The sequence below is a fragment of the Podarcis liolepis genome, assembly GCF_965112155.1.
Source record: "Podarcis liolepis genome assembly, chromosome: 12".
In the NCBI taxonomy this organism is placed as follows: domain Eukaryota; kingdom Metazoa; phylum Chordata; class Lepidosauria; order Squamata; family Lacertidae; genus Podarcis; species Podarcis liolepis.
This window is the reverse complement of record NC_139563.1, coordinates 23,448,215-23,474,922: the sequence shown is the minus strand read 5'-3', so window position 1 is coordinate 23,474,922 and position 26,708 is coordinate 23,448,215. Positions and strand designations below refer to the sequence as shown.

The 26,708-nt window shown below is 42.2% G+C and overlaps 1 protein-coding gene and 1 long non-coding RNA gene across 15 annotated transcripts in view; one reads left to right on the top strand and one right to left on the bottom strand.

Annotated features, from left to right (window-relative positions):
* Nucleotides 1-26,708, bottom strand: part of NEBL (nebulette) — a 192,603-nt gene that overhangs the window by 68,117 nt on the left and 97,778 nt on the right. For 7 of the 14 annotated variants that reach the window (XR_014517564.1, XR_014517565.1, XM_083467417.1 and 4 more), the window contains exons 1-2: nt 15,101-15,230; nt 14,744-14,852 (exon numbers count right to left, since the gene is read on the bottom strand). Coding sequence is in view for 3 of the 14 variants with exons in the window: in XM_083467409.1 (XP_083323535.1) it covers nt 18,567-18,674 (108 nt within the window). In the remaining 11 variants the exon portion in view is untranslated. Of the gene's footprint in view, nt 1-9,868; nt 10,102-13,829; nt 13,979-14,743; nt 14,853-15,100; nt 15,231-18,566; nt 18,675-26,708 lie in introns of those variants that run through there. The other 7 variants (XM_083467409.1, XM_083467410.1, XM_083467408.1 and 4 more) reach the window with 4 other exon arrangements.
* LOC310689719 lies at nt 15,389-23,857 on the top strand. The gene is made up of 3 exons (XR_014517618.1): nt 15,389-15,594; nt 22,059-22,221; nt 23,423-23,857. It is a non-coding gene; the product is annotated as an uncharacterized lncRNA (long non-coding RNA).

The following is a 26,708-nucleotide window of genomic DNA, read 5'->3' as shown; positions in this document are numbered from 1 at the left end:
TACCACCATATATTATCACATATTAAGCAAATTAATATGTGCGCAAGCAGCACAATAACATTTAGTGTAACGTGCAGCCAGTTTAATAATTCAAGCATTTACATTTTACCCCTGGAGGAAAGTGTTTCTATCTCTCTAACAGCAGCTGAGTGTCAGCCTGCACTCTTAAACATGCCAGGAGTTTTTTTAGTTGTTTTAAAAATAAACTGGTGCTGTGGGGAAATCACTAGAGAAAGAGTTTTAATAGGGCAACCTAATCAAAACATATTTGGGGTGTTTGTATTAATTGGGGTTCCATACCCTACTGCTGTGGGTCAAACCACGGAGCCTAGGGCTTGCCGATCAGAAGGTTGGCGGTTCAAATCCCCGCGACTGGGTGAGCTCCCATTGCTCAGTCCCAGCTCCTGCCAACCTAGCAGTTCAAAAGCACATCAAAGTGCAAGTAGATAAATAGGCACCACTCCGGCGGGAAGGTAAATGGCGTTTCCATGTGCTGCTCTGGTTCGCCAGAAGCGACTTGGTCATGCTGGCCAGAAGCTGTATACAGGCTCCCTCGGCCAATAAAGCAAGATGAGCGCCGCAACCCCAAAGTCGGCCTCGACTGGACCTAATGGTCAGGGGTCCCTTTACCTTTACCTTTACCCTACCAGTTACTGAACATCTGCTCCAGTGCTCGGTAGAACTTGGCAGCTACAAGCCAGAGAAGTCAGGACTCAATAAGAACTAGAATTAGCCTTGGAACCCAATTTCTTATCTGGGCAGAGAGTTTTTCCTCCCTTCATATAGCAGCCATGACATTGGTGGAGGAGAATGTGATTCATTTCTTAATTTTCCTGAGATACTAGCCTATAGGGGCTGCTGTCTTCTGCTCTTGTCACTTGGTCCTTTTTCAGCTGTGAAAGACAGGAAAGTGGACTAGGCATGTCAAAACTAAAGAGACTACAACCATAATCTTAGAGTGGTGGTGATGCACTAGGAGGGCTCTGCATAAATGGTTATTTCATTCAGCCATAACCTGGGTGAACCATCCTATGAAGCAGCGAATTCTGAATGAACCATATGGCAGTACCCTTAGGTGCTATCTAAAATGAACAGCTCAATGAGCGACATTTTCAAAGTGTAATTAGCTTAAGATAGTTTTATGTGATTTAAAAAAATGTGCATTTATTCCAAACCTTTGACCTAATATTGCAAACTACAGGTAAGTTGGTTACTGCATTAAAACACAATGTGTTAACAAGCAAATTAAATTTAAAATGTGTGGAAGGTGGCAGATCTATTATTGACCTGCTGCAAGATAAAATACCAGTTATTTTGCTTTTTATAAGCTTTCGTTTGGGGTTGCGACTTTCTTGCTTTAATTTACAGAACACTCTTTCTACTTGTGATGCACTGCTGTTTACAGCTGTCGATGCTTTTGAAAGCATCTGGGTTGATAAGTACAAATATGAAGCTATACAATTCTCTGCATATGCTTAATTTCTAGCCTGCGTTTGGTGACATTAGCTGTGGAGTGGTTTAAATTACTAACATAGTGAAGCAGGATTATTGCATGTTAGATTTAAAAGTGTGTTAGGAAATGAAATAAGGCTCCATGTTGGGAAAGGTATGTATAAATAAGATTTGACGTTTCTCTCTTCTGCCTCCTGGCAAAGCCTCATGCCATTTTGATTTACAGATTATTATCTCTGGGGTTTTGATGAGACTTAAAAGTCGCCTCTCATGCTCTAGAAAAATCCACAAAGCTCATTGGTACAGATTCAAACCAGCCCCTGGCGCTAGATAGTGTGTTTTTTTAACAGAAAGGCAGACTCTGGCTGCCTATGAGATCATCAGAAAGATAAAAGCCTAAAAGCTCATCCAAGTTATGCCCTTGGCCCTCCTGGAAATTAACTTTCTGGTGACAGCCTGAATATGTAAACCTTAATAAATAAGCTATTGGTTTGAAAAAAAGAATCTGTCCTACTTCATCTTGTCACTTGCAGCCTATATTGGATTGCATTTTTGTGTCACCTTATCTGTTCCCCCTTATTCCTTTTCTTACTGCCACAAGTTCATATTCATGCTATGCTTATCTTCGTCCATTCCTGCCATTCTCAGCGACTGGAACAGTCTGTCTTTCACTCAGTGCAGATGCTCTTCCTCCTTCTACAAAACCTTGCTCCAATCTACCACGGGCTCTGGCTGCAGTCAGATCATTTGTTTATTTTTTAAAAACTTAAATTTCTATTGCATTACTGTACAGAAGTCTTTTAATGTTACAAATAGTAGACCAAAAGAAAAAGCCAAACACCGTGGCCTTAGATGAGACTATAAAATTATTTTATAGGTCACATAGTTCACAAAGACATGCAGCCATGAAGTTGCCCAATAATGTAGACCTACTCACAGTGTGCTCAACCCTTGCGGGCAAAGACATGAGGAATGACAGGGGGAGCAAACAAGACACAACAACTTTCAGGGATTAAAATTTGGTCGCAACTTTATTGACTAATGGTGTAGATAAGCTTTGCTTAGGCATTGGGTTTGTATCCATTATCAGCCTCCAGAGGGAAGGCTGAGGATTGGACAGAGCTAGGCCTGCCACCTCAAGATGCAGGTCAACTAAGCTGGGCCTCCCCTTGCCACTACTCGAAGTTCTATGGCCCTATTGCTCCCCATGTGGCTTCAGGACAGAAACTTTCAATCAGACCCCTTTACCAGGGAACCCAGAGACCGCACCTGCTTGGGGTCGGGGTAATGCACTAAATCACCCCAGACGCAGAACTGGACTAAGGATTCCACCCAATGCCTTATCCGCTGAAAGTTGTGGTGATTGCTATGAGGAAAAACCCCAAACAGGCCTGGCCCCAAAGACAGTGACTACCTTAAACCACAGCAAGGTGTTTTTTTTACTGGTGTCTAAAGAATAACATGTAGGGTGGGCAAGTGGGTTGCTCTTCTGTTGACTCAGCTGAGGATCTGCAGCACAGCCATCTTTTATGCCCTGGCAGCGGACCATAGTGAAGACTTGCTCCCTCCAGTCTGCTGCCAAAGCTCTACCCACCCAATGCCCTGAATAGGTGAAAATTCACATTGTTCCCTTGGCAGGCTATCCCAGCAGCCATCGTGGCTGGCCACACAGCAGCTCAATGATTGGCCGTGAGGGCAAAGGGAGGGATGTCCATGATGGGCTACAACCAGAGGCACCCCTAACTGCATAAGCCCCACTTGTCAAACACTGGTCTATTCATCACAGTACTGACTACTCTGTCAGGGGAAAAGGTGGGATATAAATATTATAGCAACAACACTCTGCAAGTGGCATTCCAACATCTCAAACAAAGAAAGGTCTCTCTCATCACCTGCTACCTGATTTTTTAAACTAGACAAGTCAGGGATTAAACCTTGAATGCAAAGAATGTGCTCTGTGTGCACAAACATGTTTAGGGCTTTGTTAGCCGAACATTTTAAAGGAACATATGATCATTTAAAATGCCTCATGCAACATAAAACTTATAAAAGATGTTATTTCTAAAAGCAAAATAATTATGCGGTACTATCTCTACCCAAAACAGTAGATATAATATCTGGATAATTATGAGAACTTTCGCCGTCTTATAAAATCCATCATATGAAAACTGGAGACCATAGAATCTAAGTGCATGACATCATGAAAAGAATCAGCAGGGTGAAGGCATGTGTAATGTCTGCTTCAGTATTATTTCATGTCTCATCCTAGCCCTACCACTTACAAATCAGACAGGGTCAGGAAGTAACAGATTAATGCTTTTCTCCATCAAATTGCAAAACACTTTATGCTTTTCATTAGCTAAATCTAGGGCATTTGTTTAAGTATTAAATTAATGTTCTCAAAATAAAGTTAATACTATGGATTTACAGCTCTGTGTAAATGTACCATTTGCATTCACACATAACTCTTAAGCTGTTGATTGTTTTAACCATGCTTTGTTCACAGATAAGCAAACAAGCCAAAGCTTAGTTTTCCAAGGCTTGATTTGTTTTCTAGCTGCTCCTGCCTATAGCTTGGTGAGCATCTAGAACAGTGTTTCCCAACCACTGTTCCGCGGCACACTAGTGTGCCGCGAGATGTTGCCTGGTGTGCCGCGGGGAAAATTAAAAAATTCGAAAGATTTTTATTTTTTTTTAAAGTCAACTTTTCGATTGGGGCGCCGTCACTAGATGACCCCTGGGGTTCCCTCCCTCCCTCCCGCTCTGCGCCTCCCTCCTCCTCCTCCTCCTCCGGGGAGGCCCTTCCTGGCTCTCGGCCAAGGCTTGGCGGCTGCCACTCACTCACTCGCTCGCCCACCCGTCCCTCCATCCCTGCACCCGGCCTCTCCCTCTCCGTCCCCGGCGCGGGGGCTGCCGGGATCCGTAGTCCCCTCGCCCTTGGGCTCCGCGCCCGCGCGGGGTGCGCGAACTACATTTCCCAGCGTGGCCTGGCGGGCCGGGCGTTTTGTTTGAAGCGCTCTTCTCCCGGCCATGGAATGAGCGCAGTGGCGGCGGCCGGGCAGGCAGGGGCTCTTCCGCGCAGACCCCGCGCAGCCTGCCTGCGCCCCCGCGGAGATCGGGCGCCAGGATGGAGCCCGGGGATCCCCGTGGAGGCGGAGCGGCGGAGGCTGCCCCCCAGGTAGGGCTGCGTCGGGGGGGCTTTATTTTTGCAATGCTGCATCCGCGCCGGAGGGGACGGATCGGACCGCGGGGAGACCCCTTGGCGTGCGTGCAAGGCAATGCATGCGTGCAGGCGTTGCATGGAGTGCAGTGCAATGCAATGGCAACGCGGTGCCCTGCATGCATGCATGCAACTTCCACCGGCGCTCCGGACTTGGCAGGTGAGGGGGGTCCCCAGTGGGCGGCAGAGAGAGCCGGGAGGGCGAAGGGGAGCCGGGGGGGGAGCAGCGCTGCTCCCCGAGCCCGGGGGGAAACTTCGGCGTCGTTGCGCCGGGTGTTGGAAGCGGAGGCTGGCGGGGGCCCCTCACCTGCAAAACCTGGTCGCCTCTCATATATTTCGTGCATTGCATTCATCGCCCGCTTTCTCCTCCAAGGAGCTCCTGGGGGCGCGCGTGGTTCTCCCCGTGTTATCCTCGCAACAACAGCCCTGCGAGGTGGGTCAGGCGAGTGGCCCAAGGGAGCACCCAGGGATTGTCCTGGCCAGGTGGGGTGATTTGAACCCTGCTCTCTGCCCGGTCTTCGTCCTCATTTAGCCCCCACATGTGCATGACTGTGCATGACTGAGGTTTTCCCCCCTCGTCTTGGCTATGGTGTGAGTCTGTGCTGTTAATTAATGGGGTTCTGCCTTCGGAGAAGATGAGCCAGCCCTCAAGGAGGTGATTATGTAATTTGCTAGCAATTCATGTCCCTCCCGGCGTGACGCTGCGCGCTGACGTCACGGGGCTGTAATGGTGGTGTGCCTCGAGATTTTTTTCATGAAACAAGTGTGCCTTTGCCCAAAAAAGGTTGGGAAACACTGATCTAGAATGAGGCGGCCAAACAAACCAAGCCTATGGGTTGGGGCATAATGCCAAACCAGAGTTTAAACAATCCATGGTTCATAAGCCAACAACAAACCTAGACTTCACATTGTGGTTTGTTGCCAGAATAAAACCCATGGTTATTCTGTTCAGTTGGGTTAGACGTTGAAACAAATCACAGTTTGGTGAAACAATGTGTGGCTTTGCATTATAGGTGAATCAGGCCAGACTCTTCATCATGTTCCTTGGAGCACCTCATGATTCCTCACTCAGCCCCACAAACCCCATTTCTCAATTATAGAAGCACAATGAACTTGTTGAAATATTAGGAAAACTCTTTCCTCCATCACCAAACTCATTTATGCCATTGATAACATGCATTTTATCTGTCAATGGAAAGACAAAACAGTCCAGTTTGCAAACTATGGCTTAGTGCAAATAAGCAGGTTCCCCCCAAAAAATTATGGCCAGCTGCTGCTGTCATACTAGCCAGAGTTAACCCATGGTTTGGTTTAGCATTACCTTTTAATCTTGAATAATCTTTGGCTATATATGATGTCAGGCAATGGACAAGTGGGAAGCCCTTCCCACCAGTCAAATGTGGCCCACAGAGAGTTTATCTGGTCAAAAGGACTTCTCCACCTTTATTCTGTAATCTAGTTTTACACTACCCTAAAAAACAAAACCAACTCATTTGGAGGAGCTTATATAAAGCCCTTATTATGGTTGAATAAAATCATTATCATGGTTGGATCAGTCTCTTCTGAGAACACAAATATTTATCTCACTGGTTGGACTGGAAATGTCTGTTCCTAAATGCTCCTAAAGCAGAAGTAAACATTAGAATTTTCCTGGGGATTTTCCTACGAGTCAACAGTTGCTCTATTGATAGCTTTGCTGATCTGAAGAATGACAGACTAGGCTACTAGCTTCCCCTCAGTTATTGCCACAGATCCTCAAATATTTGATGAACAGTTAAAATACTAGTGACAGCCCTTGAGATATTTGAAGACGGCTTTCATATCTCCTCTAAGTCTCCTCTTACACAGGCAAAACATACCCAATTCCCTCAACCATTCCTCATAAGGCTTGGTTTCCAGACCCTTTATAATCTTGGGCATGCTCTTCTGCATGCCTTCCACTTGTCAATATCCTTCTTAAATTTTGGTGCCCAGAACTGGACACAGTACTCCAGGTGGGGGTCTGACCAAGACGGAATAAAGGTAAAGGGACCCCTGACCAGTTGTGACTGACTCTGGGGTTGCGGTGCTCATCTCGCTTTATTGGCCTAGGGAGCTGGCGTACAGCTTCCAGGTCATGTGGCCAGCATGACTAAGCCACTTCTGGCGAACCAGAGCAGCGCACGGAAATGCCGTTTACCTTCCCGCCGGAGCAGTACCTATTTATCTACTTGCGCTTTGACATGCTTTCAAACTGCTAGGTTGGCAGGAGCAGGGACCGAACAACGGGAGCTCACCCCGTCACGGGGATTCGAACCGCCGACCTTCTGATCGGCAAGTCCTAGGCTCTGTGGTTTAACCCACCCACATCCAAGATGGAAAAGAGCGGTACTATTACTCCCCTTGAATGCTTTGCCCATTGTTACTGTTGCTTATTCCCTTTTGCTAATACATTTCATAATAGACCCCAAGTATCCACTCAGAATAGCTTTAATGGAATTATACCCACAGGATTGATGTCAGAAAACTAAATATCTGAACGAAAATAGGCTGAAATACACACTAAAGTAGAGAGTCCTTAAATACTTCTCTATTGAGAGAAGAGCCCTGCATAGAAACATTTCCATCTGCCAATCAGACAGAGAGGTATGCTAAAAAAATATTTCCCAGCACCACTGGTGCACAGATTGACAGGGCCAAGGACACAAACCACAGGAAGAGTGGTAAATGAGATTGCAGGTCAATATTTTAACTTCCTGCCCTTTTTTGGTCAATCAGTGAACCACATGTGTCCCCCTCCAGGTGTGTCTGCTCCTTGGGCCTCACAAATTGCCTCACCGCCAACCAGGCAACAATCTACTCAAGTAAGCAGACCTTTTGCTACATTGAAGAATACAGCCCACAATAGTTTATTTACTCAAGTTTGGATACATTGCATCTGCTGTGTTGGTAAGTCATTAACAATTTCTAGGATTGTAAGAAATGATACATTATATCCTCTCTCATAGTCAGTAGCGTTTTCTCTTAAACATTTGCAAGATCTACAGTTCAGCTGGGAGGTAATACTACATTCAAAATAAATGCAACAGGCAATAACAGTTTTGCGCAGCAATTTTCTAGTATTCTACAACTTTCATAGGTAACAACATCTCTTAAAATACCCCTATTTAAAATCATATTTTCATCCTGCATATAAAACACAGGTATACAGTGAAGAACCTCAAGCATGCCTATTCACTTAAACAGAGCTAGGGTGAAATGCTAACACCCCAGTGCACTTTTTATTTCAGACTTTACCCAAAAGTAGACGTACAACCTACTGTTGGTTTCCCTGCCTTCTGACCCAATAAGCATCACTCCAAATAAGCATCAGTCTACACTGGATATCTCCTTTCCAAAGTACACACACCCCCGACTAATATTTGCATACTATTGCTGTAGTAAATCCAACTTATTTATAAGAAAACACCATTATGACCTCTAAAAGTAAAACCACACCATATTTTGTTTTAACAGATTCATAGTAGGGCCCCCATTCTCATCTAAGAAAAGTCACTTTTCTCTAACGATGGTCTTCCTGTAGTGTAATTTATATTGCATTTTGCTATACCGTATCTTGCAGCAACCTTAAAATCTCATCCCTGTCATACTTTAAAAGGAAGGTGTTCTGGCCAATTAACCCTGCTACAAAGTGTATCAAAGAATCAAGACTAATAAACAAACAAAGCAAAGCTGGCACATTCAAAAATCTCCATTCAAAGTAGAAGAATGACTAGGAATCCAGTATTATTCATCTATATTTCAGCATTTTAAACACAACAGAAATGCTTCCCCAGTCACCAGGCAGATGATGAATCATAAAAATGCAATAAATAACTCCAAGGCCAAGGCAGGCATAGCAAGCTAGCAGCTGGAGAAAAAAAACATTTTGCTTTCTCCACCTTCCTCTTTTGCATGTTCCATTATGCTCCTCATAAGCTCCTTTGCTGACCTTGAGGAGAAAGGTAGGAGGACCGCGGTATGGCACACACAGGCAGGTAAGAGGGCAGCACATTCCAAAGATGAAGATTTTGGGGGGCATCCTACTTAATTCATGCTCTCTCTCCCCCTTTAATCCACTTTGAATAGCAGCTCAGGTAGTTCAACAAGTTCACAAGCATTAGGCAAGTAATACATACAAAAGTTACTATGTCCCTTACTACTACAAGCTTGCCAATTGGCAGAAAGACGTTCATATCTGCACTTCAATCCCTGTTCATATAGAAACAGCTGGCCTTGATGTTAAAGGGAGAGCTGCGTGAGATTCAACTGACTGTGACTGCTTCGTGCAACAGAATGCCTTCAGAAAAAGTTAAGTTTATAAAATCCCTGGAAGGAGTCATACAGCCAAAGCAAGCTAACAAGTAAAGATGCAAGCTGTTCATGCTACAAGCAAGATGCAATACTCAACATATGCAACCGCTCTGACCAAAGTGAGAATTATCTGAATAATTCAAACACGTTGCCAAAATATTCTGCTCTTACTCTGTGCTAAAGATTAAGGCATGCAATACTTTTTTAAGTGAAAACAAAATTGAAGAATATTTCATACAACTCCCTTAATTCTTTCCTGTTAAAAATGTAAGATGATTTCTGTGCATTTTATAACTATTAGGCCTTTAAAATAATTTTATACAGCTATATCCAAAGATCTCAAGGTAAAACCTCAATAAAAATGCAGAGTCCACTACAATTAAAAATTAAAAATATATTTCAACCCATCATAAAACTGTAAAAAGGTAAAGGTAAAGGACTCCTGACAGTTAAGTCCAATCGCAAACGACTCTGGGGTTGCGGCACTCATCTTGCTTTACTGGCCAAAGGAGCCAGTGTTTGTCCGCTTCCACAGACAGTTTTTCCGGGTTATGTGGCCAGCATGACTAAGCTGGCGAAACCAGAGTAGTGCACAGAAACGCCAGAGCAGTATGTATTTATCTATTTGCACTTTTGCGTTCTTTTGAACTGCTAGGTTGTCAGGAGCTGGGACCGAGCTCACCCTGTCACAGGGATTCGAACCGCAGACCTTCCGATCGGCAAGCCCTAGACTCTGTGGTTTAGACCACAGTGCCTCCTGCATCCCTGAAACTGTAGCCATCACTTAATCTGCTAGTTGCTCCCAAAGGACTAGGTAGATAGCCAAGTTTTAAATGGGCATCTGGATGTAAGCAGCATAGTCACCAGCTATATTTCTGAGGCAGGAAGTTTCACAAGTAGGGCATCATCAAACCCTGCTGGGTATGACACCTAATGGCACAACACCAAGAAAGGCCTCTCTGGCAGATCTTAACATCTGTGCAGGACTCCTTCAAGTATTCAGGTCATTCAGTCGTCTGGCTAGATCTGCTTGGCGTTCAGTATCTTCCACACACTGTTTGATAGGTTTTTTGACTTGTTCGTACCCCATGTCAAGTAGGATCTGTGGGGTGAAACCTAGAGTTGTCATTATGTAGGGATGCCATATGTCCTGACTTTCCTGGACATTGCTGGGATTTCAAAGGCAGAATTGACGTCCAGGTTGAATCGCTTTGGGGGCGTTTTTGTAAAATGGGGTTTGAAATATGGCAACCCAACCTATGAGGTAAGGTTGCAGTGCTTAGGACTTTTTAGTTCAGAGAAAAAGCCAATAAGAGGGGACATGATAGAAGTTTATAAAAGTATACACAACATGGAGAAAGTGGAGAAAGTTTTTCTCCTCTCATAACACACTGGAACTTGTGGGTCCCCAATGAAGCAGGATGTCGGAAGATTCAAAACAGGATAAAGGGATGTATTTCTTCATGCAGCACTTAGTTAAGCAATGGAACTCATTCCCTTGGGAGACAACGATGACCACCAACTTGGAAGGCTTTGAAAGAGGATTGGACAAATTCACTGAGGTTAAGGCTATCAATAAGGGACGCGGGTGGCGCTGTGGGTTAAACCACAGAGCCTAGGACCTGCCGATCAGAAGGTCGGCAGTTCACATCCCTGTGACGGGGTGAGCTCCCGTTGCTCAGTCCCTGCTCCTGCCAACCTAGCAGTTTGAAAGCACATCAAAGTGCAAGTAGATAAATAGGTACCACTCCAGCGGGAAGGTAAACGGTGTTTCCGTGTGCTGCTCTGGTTCGCCTTAGGCATGCTGGCCACATGACCCAGAAGCTGTACACCGGCTCCCTTGGCCAATAAAGCGAGATGAGTGCCGCATCCCCAGAGTCGGTCATGACTGGACCTAATGGTCAGGGGTGCCTTTACCTTTACCTAAGGCAATCAATGGCTATGCTCTGCCTCCATGGTCAAAGGTAGTAATGCTTCCAAATACCAGCTGCTGGAAACCACAGGAGAGTCCTAATGTGCTCAAATCCTGCTTGCTGGTTTCCCATAGGCATCTGGGTGGCCACTGTGAGAATAAGATGCTGGACTAGATCGGCTACTGGCCTAACCCAGAAGGAATTTCTCACGATGTTGTTGCAATGGATCTTATTTTTGTTGTGCAAGAACAGAACAGGGATTGGAAACCTCCAGGCTACAGATGCGGTCTAAAACCAGATTTGACCAGGCCCTCTTGGTCTCTTCCAAACCTTAGCTGTTCAGCAGGAAACAGACAAGAGGGAAAGTGGATTTGGTTTTGTGCAAAATGTACAATTGTGATTCCATCTTCAGTAAGACCAGCTGCAATATCAAGGCAGCATGGAAATGTCTCAGGAGACTTGCTTTTGCTTCAAATATGCAAAAGATAGTCAATGTATTTTGCAGCTGCATGCATGCAATTTTCCAGATGCAATTGCTTTCAACAGCCATAATGCAGGGCTTGCAACATAGCTGTCTGCATTGGCTTCAGTTACATAATTTTGCAGGTATTACTGAGTATTTTTTCCCTTTTTTGCATAGTCAGGATAACTAAAGTGTGTTGGAGCATTTCTATTTGTTTTTTCAGAAAATAAAAAGTAAAACTTGAACAATGTTTCTAAGAACATTTTTCTAAGAACATATTTCTGTTTTCATGGGAAATAACTGTTTGTATGTGTGACTATGTGTGGGTCTAGCCCCACCCACTTTTAGAATACAGTTTTCCACTAGAGCAGGCATTACTCTAGTGAGGCATGGCCAAACTTGGCCCTCCAGCTGCTTTGGGACTACAGTTCACATCATCCCTGACCACTGGTCCTGTTAGCTAAGGATGATGGGAGTTGTAGTCCCAAAACAGCTGGAGGGCCAAGTTTGGCCATGCCTGCACTACAGTAATGTTGTCCTTGGACCAAAAAAGCAGAAACACACCAACTCCAGAATACAGACTATTCTCAATTCTTAACACCAGCACATTGGGGCCAAAACTGGCTAGAAATGAAGCTGCAAGGAATAATCAATTAACTGGCTGGATTAATACATTAAAAACCTATAGAATGATTAAAAAGGTGTCACATTTGAATAACTGGGCATGCGAGAGAAATATTAATATATTGATACAACTATTTCCTGGTGCAAAGTGTCACCTTAGCAAATGCATTCCCCCACCCACCCTTTGTTTTCTTCTGAGATGATTCCCATTATGACACACATCACCATTTAAAAAAATCTTATTTTTAGCCATATTTAAATGTATACACAAATTTAACTGATCATTAAATCTTATTTAAACAGGCAATAGTCCTTTTAAAAATTAAGAGTTTGAATCCATCTGTACTGTGAAAGAGCCAGATTTAAAAGAAACGTTGACATTGGTTTCCAAATGAGCACAGTTGGCTTCAGTTGCTGTGGTTTTTATTTATAGTAGGAAAGCTGTAGCATTATGCATCCTGAAGGGCAAATTATCTAAAGATTAGCAGATAGACGGTGAAGGGGAGAAAAACACCTTTATGCTGCCTTTTACTCTCCATCAAATAAAGGAACTAGGCTCTGTCATTGCTGCATAAAGGGCACGTCAGTGTACAGGTCAATCTTCTCCTTTTAAGCATGGAGAAGTATGTGTATGCATGAGATTAGAATTTTGGCTAATTAATCTACCAATTAAATGCATTATAGCTTTCACTCCTAATAAGCATCTGATATGCATGGAAGCTAAGATACAAACTACAGCACATTCTAGTTCTGAGCTTCCCCATAATCAGAGAACCACCCAGCACAGATTTCTCGCATAGCTGGCAATGCACTCTTTTTTCTCCAGAGTTACATACTTTTAATCTGTGGACCTTTTAGCAATATCAAAATTATGTAAGTCTACCACATACTCCAGTATGAAAAGCTAAACGCCTACCAAACTGAATTGCTCAGTGATTCCATGCATTATTATTTTTTACCTCATCATCACACCATGCAATTCAAGAGTATGGATGGTATGTAATTATTAGGCTCCAGGAACGCAGCCCCATTTTGTTTCATTTTTGCTTTCATGTCTATTTTCAATCCAGTAGAACCTATTAGAATAGGAACTCATGAATCCATTCATTTCTCAAAGCTGCATTGGGTTATTTAGTACTTTAGGAGATCAGTGTGAACATCACTTGGAGAAGGTAAAGTAAATCGCTTAAATAATGGTCTGCAGTTTCCAAGTGGTGCTATGGACCTTGATTTAACATCTTTGCTTGCCAATTCTCCCTGCAATCTGTTTTATCAATTTCAGAGCACAGCTTATGCTTGAGCAAGTAAACAGGTTGCACAAATGTGCCAACAATTCTAATTATAGGGATTTTTTTTTAAGTGTACAGTTAAAGCCAGAAACAGTGCACAGTACATCACCATCAGCAGATAGTGAATTTAGTTGTTGATATGGCTAGCTGTGGTCTAAGAAACTTTCCAGTGCAATTTCCCTACAAGAAGCATATTGTTCTTCCTATTTACAAATACGTAACTCTCAGAATGATAAAGAAAAAAGCACACACACACACACACACAAATACAGCATTTCTGAAAATGTCAAATACTAAAATGAAACACTGAGCCTAGAAATTGGGTGGTGGGGCAGAAAAACATCTGTTATCTGGGTTTGATGGGAGTTGTAGTCCAAAACATCTGGAAGATGCTAGGTTAAGGAAGGCTGGCTTATACACTTTTGGGAAATGAGTCCATAGTGTAAAGGAATATGGGTGCCAACTTAAATAAAATATTGGGGGGGTAGGTAAGCCTCACCCTGCATAATTGATCACATGACATGGTACGCACACACCATTTGAATGGCAATGCCCATCAGCTTGGGGGGGTGAACACCCCTTAGCCCCTAGGGGTTGGCTCCTATGCAAAGGAATGTTTTTGGTGCTCCCAAAGGCTCATGCAAAGTTTTACTCTTTCTTTTCATCCTTTCAACAGCAGGTCCTTCTGTCATAACACAAATAATAATAAAAAAATTCTCTCTTGAGTTTCTCAAAGTGGTTTGCCATGTGGGCTGCGGTTTGTCTTTGAAGAACCACAAAGCCATTTGATTTCATAGAGCTCGTTGCATGATTCACTGGATGTGGCGAAGTGGATTGTGGCCCATGAAAGCTTACGCCATATTAGAGCCAGTGCGGTATAGAGATTAAGAGTGATGGGCTAGGACCCTGGAGACCAGGGTTCAAATCCCTGCTCAGTCACAGTCTCTCAACCCAACCTACCTCACAGGGTTGTTGTGAAGAATAAATGGGGAGAAAGAGAACCATATACGCCAACTAGAGCTTCTTAGAGGAAATGTGGGATGTAAATGTAATAAATAAATAAAGGAGTGTTGATCTTTACTAAGTTTTACCCGGCAGTTTGTTATTTGCCTTCAAAACAGCTGTATATTCTCCTCATTAACAACTTAACAGATAGCATTAGAAACACGTACATATATGTAATAAGAGATTTCATTTAAGGGGGTGGCGTGGAATTATACAACCATCACAGTTTCCAGTACTGACCTATGCCCTTTGACATCTTTGAAATTATATTATAAGGTATGCCTTCAGTCTGTGTCAGCAGAGGAAAACTACCTAACAGCAATGCCATTTAGCCCAGATTCTTGGAGGTTGTTCAGTACCTATTGCCCGGAGACAGATAATAGGCATGCTAAGTGCAAACGGGTGCCATTTCCCCACCACCAGCACAAGGACAGTGTTGTCTTACCTTGGGCCAGGAACGCAGGGTGATAACGTCATCTGTGGTTTTGCTACTTTCTCCAGTCAGCAGGTGGAAGCAATCTGGTAAGTTCTCCAGTGCCTGCCCATCAACAGTACTACATAAGAGCAAACCAATGTTTTTAGGAAACAATCAAAGGTGTGTGCATGTGTGTGCACCTTTAGGCTGCCTTCCAGAGTAGATATCCTCCTTTTATATTTAAGCGGTCTTTGTGTCGATTTTCTAAACTCATTTCTTACTTCAGATGATTATTAAATTTGTATTTACTCTTCACAAAATGAGGAAAAATGGAAACTGAAATACACTTTCATTATGAAAGTATCTAACATACCCCGCAAAAAACACCAGTTACAGGGGAGTAGAATGGTCCTGATCATGCAATGTGAATGTACACCAAGCACAGAGACAGATTTGAGGCCCCCAAGTCAGTGTGTGTTCTCTCTCCTCAGCAGAATGGATGTGAATATTTTAGATCTGAAATATTGAAAAAAAATAATTTATGAGCATCTTAAATCACACCACACAAATTGAAAAATGCACAGGCAATTTAAAATGGCCATCCAACCATGGAAAGGTGAACCAAAATGTCTAAAACTTGTCATTAAAGAGAAGCAGTTAATTTATTTAATTTTCCTAGAGCAATCCATACAAGACACTGAGTTTGTGACTGCCATGACAACAGAATCCTATCATGCCTTTGATTCTGCTTCTGTGAGAGCTTCTCTTCAAAGCATTCCCATTCCCACTGACTTCTGGAGGCCCTGCTTGCTTGAAAAATTGCATCTTTCAATAGGAGGTTGGCAGGCTCTTTACAGCATACAAATGGACACCCTCTCGAGGTAAATTTCCATCTTGATATGTCATACGCTAGCCTGCTTACCATTCATATTTTATTAGAATTTTTCTGAACAGCAGGAGACATGAAACTTGATCTCAACCATGGTTAGCATTAACATCAGTGAAAATATAACGCTGATAGCTCTGAAAAGAGAAAGGAAAGGAATTTATGGGGGGGGAGAGAAGGAAGGAGCTTATAAACCAACCACACACTTCCTGTGTCCCACAGCACTTTCTTATACATGTCTACTCAGAAGCAGTTCCACTGCATTCATTGGAGCTTACTCCCAGGTAAGTGTGCTGCTAAACTATGCATTAATTATTAATTTATTTATTATTTATTATTTATGCACCACTCATCTGACTGGGTTTCCTCACCCACTCTGGGCAGTTTCCAGCAAAATATAAAAACACAACATCAGATATTTAAAACTACCCTATACAGAGCTGCCTTCAAATGTCTTCTAAAAGTTGTATAGTTATTCATCTCCTTGACATCTGATGGAAGGGTGTTCCACAGGGTAGGGGCCACTACTGAGAAGGCCTCTACCTTGTTTCCTATAATTTCACTTTTTGCAGTGAGGGAACTGCCAGAAGGCCCTTGCAGCTGGACCTCAGTGTCTGGGCTGAACGATGGGGTTGGAGACGCTCCTTCAGGTATACAGGACCGAGGCCGAGGGCTCTAAAGGTCAACATTTTTAATTGTGCTTGGAAATGTACTGGGAGCCAATGCAGTCTTTCAGGACAGGTGTTATATGGTGTCATTGGCTGCTCCCAGTTACTAGTCTAGATGCTGCATTCTGGATTAGTTGTAGTTTCCAAGTCACCTTCAAAGGTAGTAGCCCCACGTAGAGCGCATTGCAGTAATCCAAGCTTACCAGACACCTGTCCTGGGCACAGAATTATCCTGCAGGTGTGCATTTGTTCTGGGTTGAATGTTATAGTCTGAACTTACAGAATGAGCTCCTCTCTCACCCTTATTTATTTCTGATCCAAGACCTCCACTATCACTCAAGAATCTTTTACAAAGTGAAGCAAGTACGATATTACTGAAGCATTTAAGTAGTAAGTCAATTCTAGCAACAAATAGGAAATGTTCCTGTATGAAAATTTAAATTTTATTATTTTTATCACAGACTGTAGCCCCATTCACTTAGCTTATTTACTGAGTCCAGATTCTCCTTCTCAAAAAGTATTCTAGAAAGGTTATTTAAAAATAGGTACTTACAATACCAGTATGCCTTTTGCAGAACCAGTCTTTCAGAAAGCTGTATGCAGTATGGGTAAGAATTAGTTATTTAAAATAATAATAATAATAACCCTTACCTTGTGTGGTGGATGACCCTCGCTCTGAAAAGCATGGTCAAAATTAAAGGGTTCAGGAACTCAGACCAGAACAAATTTCATAAAACCATACACAGACTTTACTAAAACAAGACTCTACAAGAGAGAAAAACTCCAAATATTTACACGGATTAAAATAGCTCAGAAGGTTAAAAAAACAAACAAAAAAACCTAACTTATTCAGCTAATTAACATAAATGCTTACACTTAAATCTCTGTAGGCTGAGCAATGGAAGATGATGATGTCAAAAGCCCCAATAGACGCTGACCTTGGCTGGTTAGCTGCCAAGAGCTCCCACCAATCCAGGTTTTATGGGAACTTAGACCTTGGGCGTTCACCTCTTCCACCCAAATACCTTGTGACACTGGTCTTGAAGCCTTAACGAGAGGCAGCTGCATGTAAGCTCATTATTTCTGAGGTTCTAACCCATTCCCATAAACCAGACTTAAAGGAGCGAATCACTACACCTTCAGAACTTCACAACAACACATCCCCAAAAGCAAGATGCAAATTGTGGAATGCAAAATCATGTGAACTACATGGCCAGAAGCCTTGTTTTATAGTCCTGAGCAGTATAAAGACTATTTGCTGTCAAAAGAGATGTGATTTAATTTGTCCCAATAACCAAATGGTATGCATGCTTGTTTGGGAACCAATTTTTTAAAATCAACCCTTTTTCTTGGCAATTTCAATCATGTTTTAGTCAATACAACTTGGCTGTGTGGTATATCTAAAAACAGTTAAAATAAGAATTAGATGAAATAATATATTGAAGTTAATTGCAAATGTGCTATAAGGCACCATTGGCAGTTTCAAAGTTATGAGTTTTGCATACTAGATGCAATTAAGACAAAGATTGCTACAGAGCGCTTTGTAACAATAGCAGATAGCATGGCTGGGTGGAGGCACTTACAGAAGGATGAAGTGGAAAGGAAGGAGGTGTGGTGCAAACGCACTGGCAGGGGTGCCAGATTAGCTCCGGCTTGTGCATTTTCACCATGTCCCTGCTGCCTCACCTCTCCCATTTCTGGTAACCAGTAGTGACTTACCTACCAGGAGGTCAAGGAAGCACTTGTGTCCACTTCTGCTCTCCAGGATATCAGGGGGGGGGGGATTCAAGTGCATTCTGGAAAATTTTCAGTGTGGATTATCCTAATCGGCACAGGATTTTTTCCAAAGAAAACTCACATCACTGATTGAGCATGACCCACATTACATATTAAAGCCAAGAGTTACAGACATGGCAAAGAGAAGCAAAACCATTATTATTTGTAAGTAAAGTAATTCTGCAAGATGAAGTTACCTGGAAATTTGGTTTATTGTTTTTATCCTGCACATTACATGAAAGCAGAAAGGTGCTTATTTGCAAGAAATTGTTTCTCTAAAGGAATGAATATTTTGTAAACAGTAAGTCCACCTTTAACTGGTATGGAGAGGGGAAACACACACCACCATTGTGCTGCACAAGCAACACAAAGCTTTGAACCCAAGCACAACAAACACAAAAGCATAAAACAATTCCAGTCCCCACATACATACAAACTCACACCTGGAAACATTCTATCGGATCCAACCATGCCATTTCACTTGTGCATCACGTTTCTGATCTACTATCAATGGGCCACATACGTTACTAATTTGCTCCTGAGTCCTTTTCAGTCTTTGCAATTCTGGTGTGTCAGTTACAATGCTGAAACCTCTTCCTTTGCTTTCCTCAAAGTCACGTTTGTATTTGACCTATCAAAAAGAAAACAGAGAAACGTTATTTTCACTATATACTATGCCACCAAATGAAGCTTTGGGTGAACAAAATGCTGCCAGCACCTTAGGACATCTACTTTCATTTAATCAACGGAAAAGTTTTACTGCAGGCATTCTTAGCACACAGAGCTGGTTGATCATGAAGAAGGGCAAAATAAAAGATGGCCACATAATGCCATCTGCATACCACAAAATTCATCTAAATGCCTCTAGCTGGTCATGGCGATATTTTGGGTCTAGAAAGGGCACCTGAAGCCATTCATGTTTTATTAAATACTATGGTAAAGCACAGTATTTACTTCTTCCAGTTCTCCAAACTATGCTAGATTTCAACCAATATTGGTCTGATTCAACAGCATGCCTCTCGATATACACTGTCCAATGTAAGGATCTAACTGAAATCAATGGAATTTACTTTCTTAAACATTAGTGATCATTGTTTCAGAGGATGAACAGCATGGGATACAGCCCACTGTATGTAACTGCTTCAGGAGAAACCAAGTTTCATGTTCAGTCTAGCCACATGCCAGATGGAACTCTTAGTGCAAGAAATGGTTGAAATATTTCAGAACATAAAAGAAAGCAAAAGTAAATACTATGGACTTGTTGGCCATGGGTGTAGCCAAGGGGGCAGGGAGGAGGGGCAACTGCCCCCCAAATCAATAAAAATCAATAGAAATACATAGCAAACTGAGGTTCTGCCCCCCCCCAAAAAAATACAGCTACGCCCATGTTGTTGGCATGACTCAGTAAGCCAAACTATGGCTTGCCTGGACTGTATGATCATGTTGGCTCCCAGAGAGGTGCTTGTACCTGCTGTGCCCCTCTCCAGTCCTTTTATCTCAGTATAGTGTGGTATAGCTGCTAAACCAAGGTTTGGCTTAACATCCTGTCTGAACCTAGGTTCATGGTTAAGCTCTCTCCTTCTTAACTATGAGATAAAAGAACCAAGGAGGAGTGGAGCAACTGCAATCTCCTCCCCAGGAACCCATGTCTTCATGCTAAACCATGGTTTGGAGTAGTATTTTAAGCAAATTTTAAGCAAATGTGTTTTGTATAACCCAATACAGTGGTACCTCGGGTTACATATGCTTCAGGCTACATACGCTTCAGGTTACAGACTCCACTAACCCAGAAATAGTACCTCGGGTTAAGAACTTTGCTTCAGGGTGAGAAAAGAAATCCTGCAGTGGCGGCGCAGCGGCAGCAGGAGGCCCCATTAGCTAAAGTGGTGCTTCAGGTTAAGAACACTTTCAGGTTAAGTATGGACCTCCAGAATGAATTAAGTACTTAACCCGAGGTACCACTGTACTTGCAAATCCAATAAAATTCCTCTAAATGTGTTCTGTGAGCTGAAAACCTCACACCAACAGAAAACAATATTGCAAAAAATGGCACCTCCCTCCTAGAAAGCCCGTTTATGTTAAAGACAAAAGGCTTAAGCATTTCTGAATAATCAAAAGCAATATGTTTGCCCATAACTTGTGGCTCCCTCGTTCACTTTTCTTGACATTTATTACATATAAATGTAATAAAAATAACATTATTTTATTACATTTATATACTGCCCTTCAGTCGTATATAAGAATAATTTTTTATTAACCGACCAATCACATCAAATCAAACCAAATTACATAAATTCCAAATTACACAGCCAAATTTTAAATTTTTGTTGGGGGTACCCATATTTCAAGTTCCGAAGGGGATCCAATCAACTTCTTGCTTCTTACTGCTGTTTTAATGTCCACAAATCTAACCTTATGATGTTCACAGTCTATCCAGTCCTTTCTTATTGTTTTTCCACATCTCTTGTTGTTATTTTCATGTATTTTTCCTTTCTCTTTGTGACCTCTGATAGTCTCTGCAAGCTGGTTAGAACAGTTTGTAATCCTGCGTGGATTTATTTTTTTTATCCAGTAGCCATATCCAGACGTTTTCCATATAACATCACTTCCATACATCAAAACAGTCTTAGCGTCATTAATCTTCACCCATCTGCCTCCTTTCTCAAAACCTCTGAGGAGATTCACCAGGAATGCAGTCTGAAAACAAGTCCGTTCCTCCTCCGGCTATAAATCCTTTGGCAAGATGGCGACTCCGAATTAATTGCTGCGCCATTCCAAAAGCTCTTATTGCTTCTCGATCTTCATAAAGCATACTTTTGGTTAAAGTTTATCTCCACACAGACCTTAATCATCCTGCTTGGGTCAGTTCAACCGACGATTCTAATGAGGGGGGGTTCTTGTAAATCACATAAAAGGAAAGTAAAAATGGTCCGTCCGTCCCCATTCAGTCCCGTTGTCAACATACTCAGCCTTTGGTGTATCTTCATCGTAAAATATTCCTGTTTCTCCAACCCATCGTCTTCTTTTGCAGAGGTCACTTAAATTAGCAGACTTCACTCCCCTTCTTCACTTGAAATATGTGCATTTGCTTCTTTTGTAATTAATTATTCCAAATTGCTGCAGCTAGTGTGCGATCAAAGACAGCGTCCAGGAGAGCCGAGGTCCACACGGGGGCATTCTACCTAGGGCCCTCACCCCCTTCTTTCGAATTAGGGGGTGATTTATGGGCACAGCAGGCAAGGGCAGTGTTCCCCATTTCCCTGGGGCAACAAGGGAGGCTGCCTACTCCCATAACAGCCTCTTAATTACTCCGTGTGGGTCGGAGAGATGGTATTGTCGGCCATCTTCCAATGTGCCCCTAGTGGCCCCCCGCCCTTCAGTCGTATATAAAGGCCCTCTCATCATAGGAAAGCTTACAGTCAACAGAAAAATGCATAACAGAATAACAAACAAAACAACAAACACCCCCCCACACACACACACAGTTTAAAAACACACAGATTGTTTAATTAGCCAAAGGACTAGAAGAGGAATGTTTTCACCTGACTCTAAACATGTTTCCAGCTCTTGCTTTGCACTTGTGGTACATTGTTTGCATCAGCCTCACATATTTGGGGGGGCACATTTTTCTTGAATTTAAATTCCACCCTTGTATTCAAAATATTATTAACAAAATATATGCACTACAGTCACTAAGTAAACTGATTATTTAATTTTTTTTACAAAAACCTACAGCTGCCGCAATAATCACAGAGGATAATATGATGTATCACCACCAAATGGTCAAGAAGTGGGAGGTTCTGTATCATGTAGTTAACTGGGCAAATCTCCCTGTAAATGTTTCTGTGGCCATCTGCAAGGGTTTTGTTGGATAAGAATGGGGAAGCTGTGAACATTCAATAATTAAGTGCTTGACAGTTAAAGGATAGGGTAGGTTCAAATTCTTTAAAATATAGAAGCAACAGTAATTAATGGTTGTACAGCATTGCCTCATTTTTCTATGATTTCTGAAAAGGTCAAACAAAAATAAAGAAGTATGATGACAAAGGTTGATGCAGCTGAAATCTATCTGGAGCGGTGTATTAAAAAACCTGATATCTGAAAAGTCCAGGATAAAGAATCTTGAAGACAGAAAATAACACTTCTTTTTACCTTGCCCATTTCCAAAATACCAAAAGGTAAGCATATAAGGTATTTATATAACTCAAGGCTTTGAACCCATACAGTCATTTAGTGTTACACGTACAAGCCTTGAACCTATGTACATCCCCTTCTCCTGCTACTGCACATCTACAAGAAAGACACTGGAAGCTTTCATTTATGTTGTCAGTTAACCATAGTTTATTGTGATGTATCTGGAACGGTGGTTAATATTAACTATGGCTTAAGGCAGGCTGGGGAACCTCCAGCCTGTGGGCCAATATTAGCCTGCCAGAGAGTCCAATTTGGCTTGCCAGGCTGTTTTCTTCAAACCACAGCCATTGGCTCATCAGATTGACAGGGCAACCCTAAGCATGTTTATTTACCCATTAGAGAGTACGCTTAGGATTGCAGCCAAAGGCAGCCCACAGTGCCAAAGTGGAGCAAACTGAGCATCTTAAGTTTGAGTGAAAAAAGAAATAAAGGTGAAAGTATCGGTTTTGCTATAGTTCAGTTGTAACCTTGTATTGCGCTATATTGTTTTGTTATGGGAAACAAAAAAGGCAACCCCTGCTCATGCAGCTGAATATAAAATGAAGGGGAATGGTGGACAAAGCATTTTATTCAATAAAAGAAGTGTTTCAATGAACTATACTACTAGAGACACCTAATGTATGCATGCATGTATCTTCATTTCATCATTGCCTAGGAGCGCATGTGCTTGCATACACACACACTAGTTTATTAAAGGAAAGGGAAATGGTGTGCATTAAGGATTCAGGAATTAAGAACACAAACTTCCATAAGCTATACCTGGAAGGAAAGAAACAGAATGACAATATAGGGCATAGGCAAGCTGGGATTTTCATACTTTCTCCTGCATTCCAGTGTTATTTTGGATCGCCTATTTACAAACAGTTTGCCTTTTATCTGGTCTCCCTCTCTCTCGTCACAAACGTCCATGGATAGGAGATAACATATCTGGCACCAGTGACAGACCAGGTGGCATCACTCTCTGTCAACCATCTGCTCTCAGTTTGCTCTTGGTCAAGAGTACCAGTACCAAATGAATCCATTTTTTAAAAAATTAAAATGTAAAATGCAAATACAGCCATAAAAAAAGAAAAGAAAGTGGGAACATGGGACCAGTGACAAGTCAGAAGATGGCCCTTTGTTATAGTTGTGAGATTGAAGCAGAAAACACTCTCTAGTTTGGTATTTAACAACTTTGTGTTATAGACATGAAGGACTGTGATTTCTGAATAGTGTTCATGCAACCGAGAAAGCAGGAAAGAGCAAAGTTTACATCAAATGTTCTTTCTAAGCAACAATTCTTAATGTCACATGTGAAACACTCAAGCATCGTGTCTGATTCAAATAACTGAAAAGATAGCAGCATATCGCCACAAACGCAAGGTCAGTACATATGTCTTCATCTAAAATAGCCTGAGCAAGCTAATGGCAGTGTCTGACATTGTCCACATGCACACCTTCAGTTAAAATTGCCTAGAAGTGAAAGACAAAGAGGGTGAACATTTTTTAAGGGAGTCTTGAATAAAGCTAAGCTGCTCTGTGTCTTATCAGTGCCTGGGATGGGAAGCACATGAATGTCACCATGAGTTCCATGGTTGAAGATAGGCAGGGTAAAAAAATGTCCTAAATAAATACTCTTTGCACAGAGAGGAAACACTTTACTCACTGTGGCACTGGCCGCATTTGGGCATTCCTCGTCAGCTTCAGGCAAGTGCCACAAGCCACAGCCACATGCTCCTCCCTCACCCCTTCCCTCCTCCCACTGCATGCAGCTTCAGGTCAAATATCCTGGCTTGAATTAAGCCAGAGTTCCATGCTATGTCTGAACTAGGTGGATTAATGTCAGAATATTCTACAAAATTGGATAAATTAGGATGGGCTATTGCACATTAGCTTGAAATACACTTCCACTGCATCGGGTGGAAGCACAGCCTTCTATTCCACAACACATGGCTTTAATCTGAAGCATAATAAAGGGCTGAGATTAATGGTATGCATGAATGGAATACAGGAAGCATAAATCATACGTCTTCTGTTTCCTCATTTGATTAGCATCGGAAAGGAAGGAACCCCAATCCTATTTCTATCTAAATTACCCAGCAAAGGGACTGGTTTTGAAGTGTTACGGGGTTTCCCTGAAAATATAGGTTAGAATCATTTTGTTTCTGAGATAGTTTTAAAATTTGCCCTCTAGAAGACAGTTGCATACTTTCCCCATAGCAAACTTAGTTTTATTTTCATGTTTTAAACGTTCAGGTAAACCACATTATGCATCTTGTAGGCGGATTTTTTAAAAACAAGTTACTTCAGCCTCTCAAAAAATACAGGAAGTTGTTGTGTCTTCAGACAGTGCTGGTCAGGATACAAAAAACTCTACTAGAGCTAAACATCTGCAATAAATGTTCATCATTTCAAAACGAACTAAACACGACAGAACAAAAAATCAATAGCTTTTCAAATCAAGCATTTCACAATCAGTTCCATTTAAGCTTCACGCTGCAGCGTAGAATATATTTACCTGACATGCTCCTTTGCTGTTTTGAGCCATGCTTCAGGCCCATTAAGCACTACAAAATTAGGAAGTCTCACCAGAAATCAATGTTTGTCATTTAATATAATGACATTCAGGTGTCCTGACTTAAATTATTATTTTTTGAAAATCAGCTTTTTTGAAAATCATACCGAATTTCAAGTTATAAAAATATGGACTTCTTTAGTAACTAAATATTTTAAAAGCCTAGAGGAAGTCAGAACCTAAATGAGAAACAACAAAGCAAAAGTTTGACAGACACACAACCTTCAGAGAGGGTGGAGGGGCAAAAGTTGTTTAATAGAGAGGAGGGCCATAGCTCAGTGGTAGAGCATTTGCTTGAATGGAGGGGGGGGCCATGTTTAATCCCTGGCATCTCCAGGTAGGAATGGGAGAGACCCTGGTCTGAAATCCTGGATAGCTGCTGCCTTTCAGTGTAGACAACACTGAACTAGATGGAACAATGGTCAGACTCAATATAAGGAAGCTTCCTGTGTTATGAGAACGCAGCTTATTGAACCAAGATAAGACAAACTTTCCTCCATCAAGCAGGCAAGAGAAATTTAATTAGAAAGCTAGCTACTGAACCTGACAAATGTTAGGACTGCACACTTACGTGGAAATAAGCCTCACTGAACTCAGGTTGGACAAACGGAATAGAGTTCTTGATTGCATAGGGCTACACACGCATAAGAGCCCCTTTTGTAAATTCATCTGAACGTGTGAATGATGGGTGTGTGGTCAAACGAATGTTGTGCGTCTATATCAGGGGCTGGCTAGTACAGTCTCACTCCCCCTTACACACACTGAGAATTGTCGGGAAAGGGCAGTCATCCTTCATATAATTTTCTAGGACAATGTTTGCTTCAGTTGTGCCATTTTGTTCCTGCCACTTAAGATATTTGGAGCACTTCATACCTTTACCGTTTTTTGTTGCAGTAACACCACCTTGGTTCATACCTCACCCTTTTCAAATATAGTTACAATTGCACATAACACCTGAATATTTTGATTAACATTGACAACACCACTAGTGCATATTAAATGCTGGTATTTTTTTAATTAATTGTAGATTTGGAAGGGGGCTCAGAGGGGTGTCTAGTCCAACCCCCTGCAACGCCAGAATCTCATCTGAAGTATCCATGACAGATGAACATCCACCCTCTGCTTAAAAACCTCCAGTGAAGCAGTTTTCCTGCAGGTGTAGCTTTGTACGTTCTCAGGCAGGAAGATGACATGACACAGGAATTGCAGGTCACTGCAGCAGTTCCCACATCCATGTCTCTTGGTCCTACATACACTGAGACAGCACTCTGGGTTCCCCCCTCAAACTCCTCCACTAAACAACCACTAATTCATCATCTGTAATTGACCAAACTTATTAATGTTTCTTTTTTTTCACTGTCCCTACTCCTGGGTGCAAGTAGATAAATAGGGACCGCTTACTAGCGGGAAGGTAAACGGTGTTTCCGTGTGCTGCGCTGGCTCGCAAGATGCAGCTTGTCACGCTGGCCACGTGACCCGGAAGTGTCTGCGGACAGCGCTGGCCCCCGGCCTCTTAAGTGAGATTGGCGCACAACCCTAGAGTTGGACACGACTGGCCCATACGCGCAGGGGTACCTTTACCTTTTTACTCTGAGTAAAACTTAGCTGAATACCATCCTGTGCCTTATTATTCTCTGCAAGGCTAAAAAAGGAATGCTACAAAAGATGATTTAGATAGATTACCACACATAAACTTATTTCGCTGCCTTTAGTGAATATATGAAAGTTCTTGAACATCTGTGCGCCATCTTTTCCTCTGCTTTGCTCAAATTCCTTATAAAACAAAAGAAAACCTTTCACTAGGATGCAACTAGTATTAATGATGAGTTGCATCCTAGTCAAAGGAATAAGCAACTCAGGCTGTACTTTGAGATTTACAGGGCTTGATCAAAGAGTAATGCAGATGTGAAATTTAGA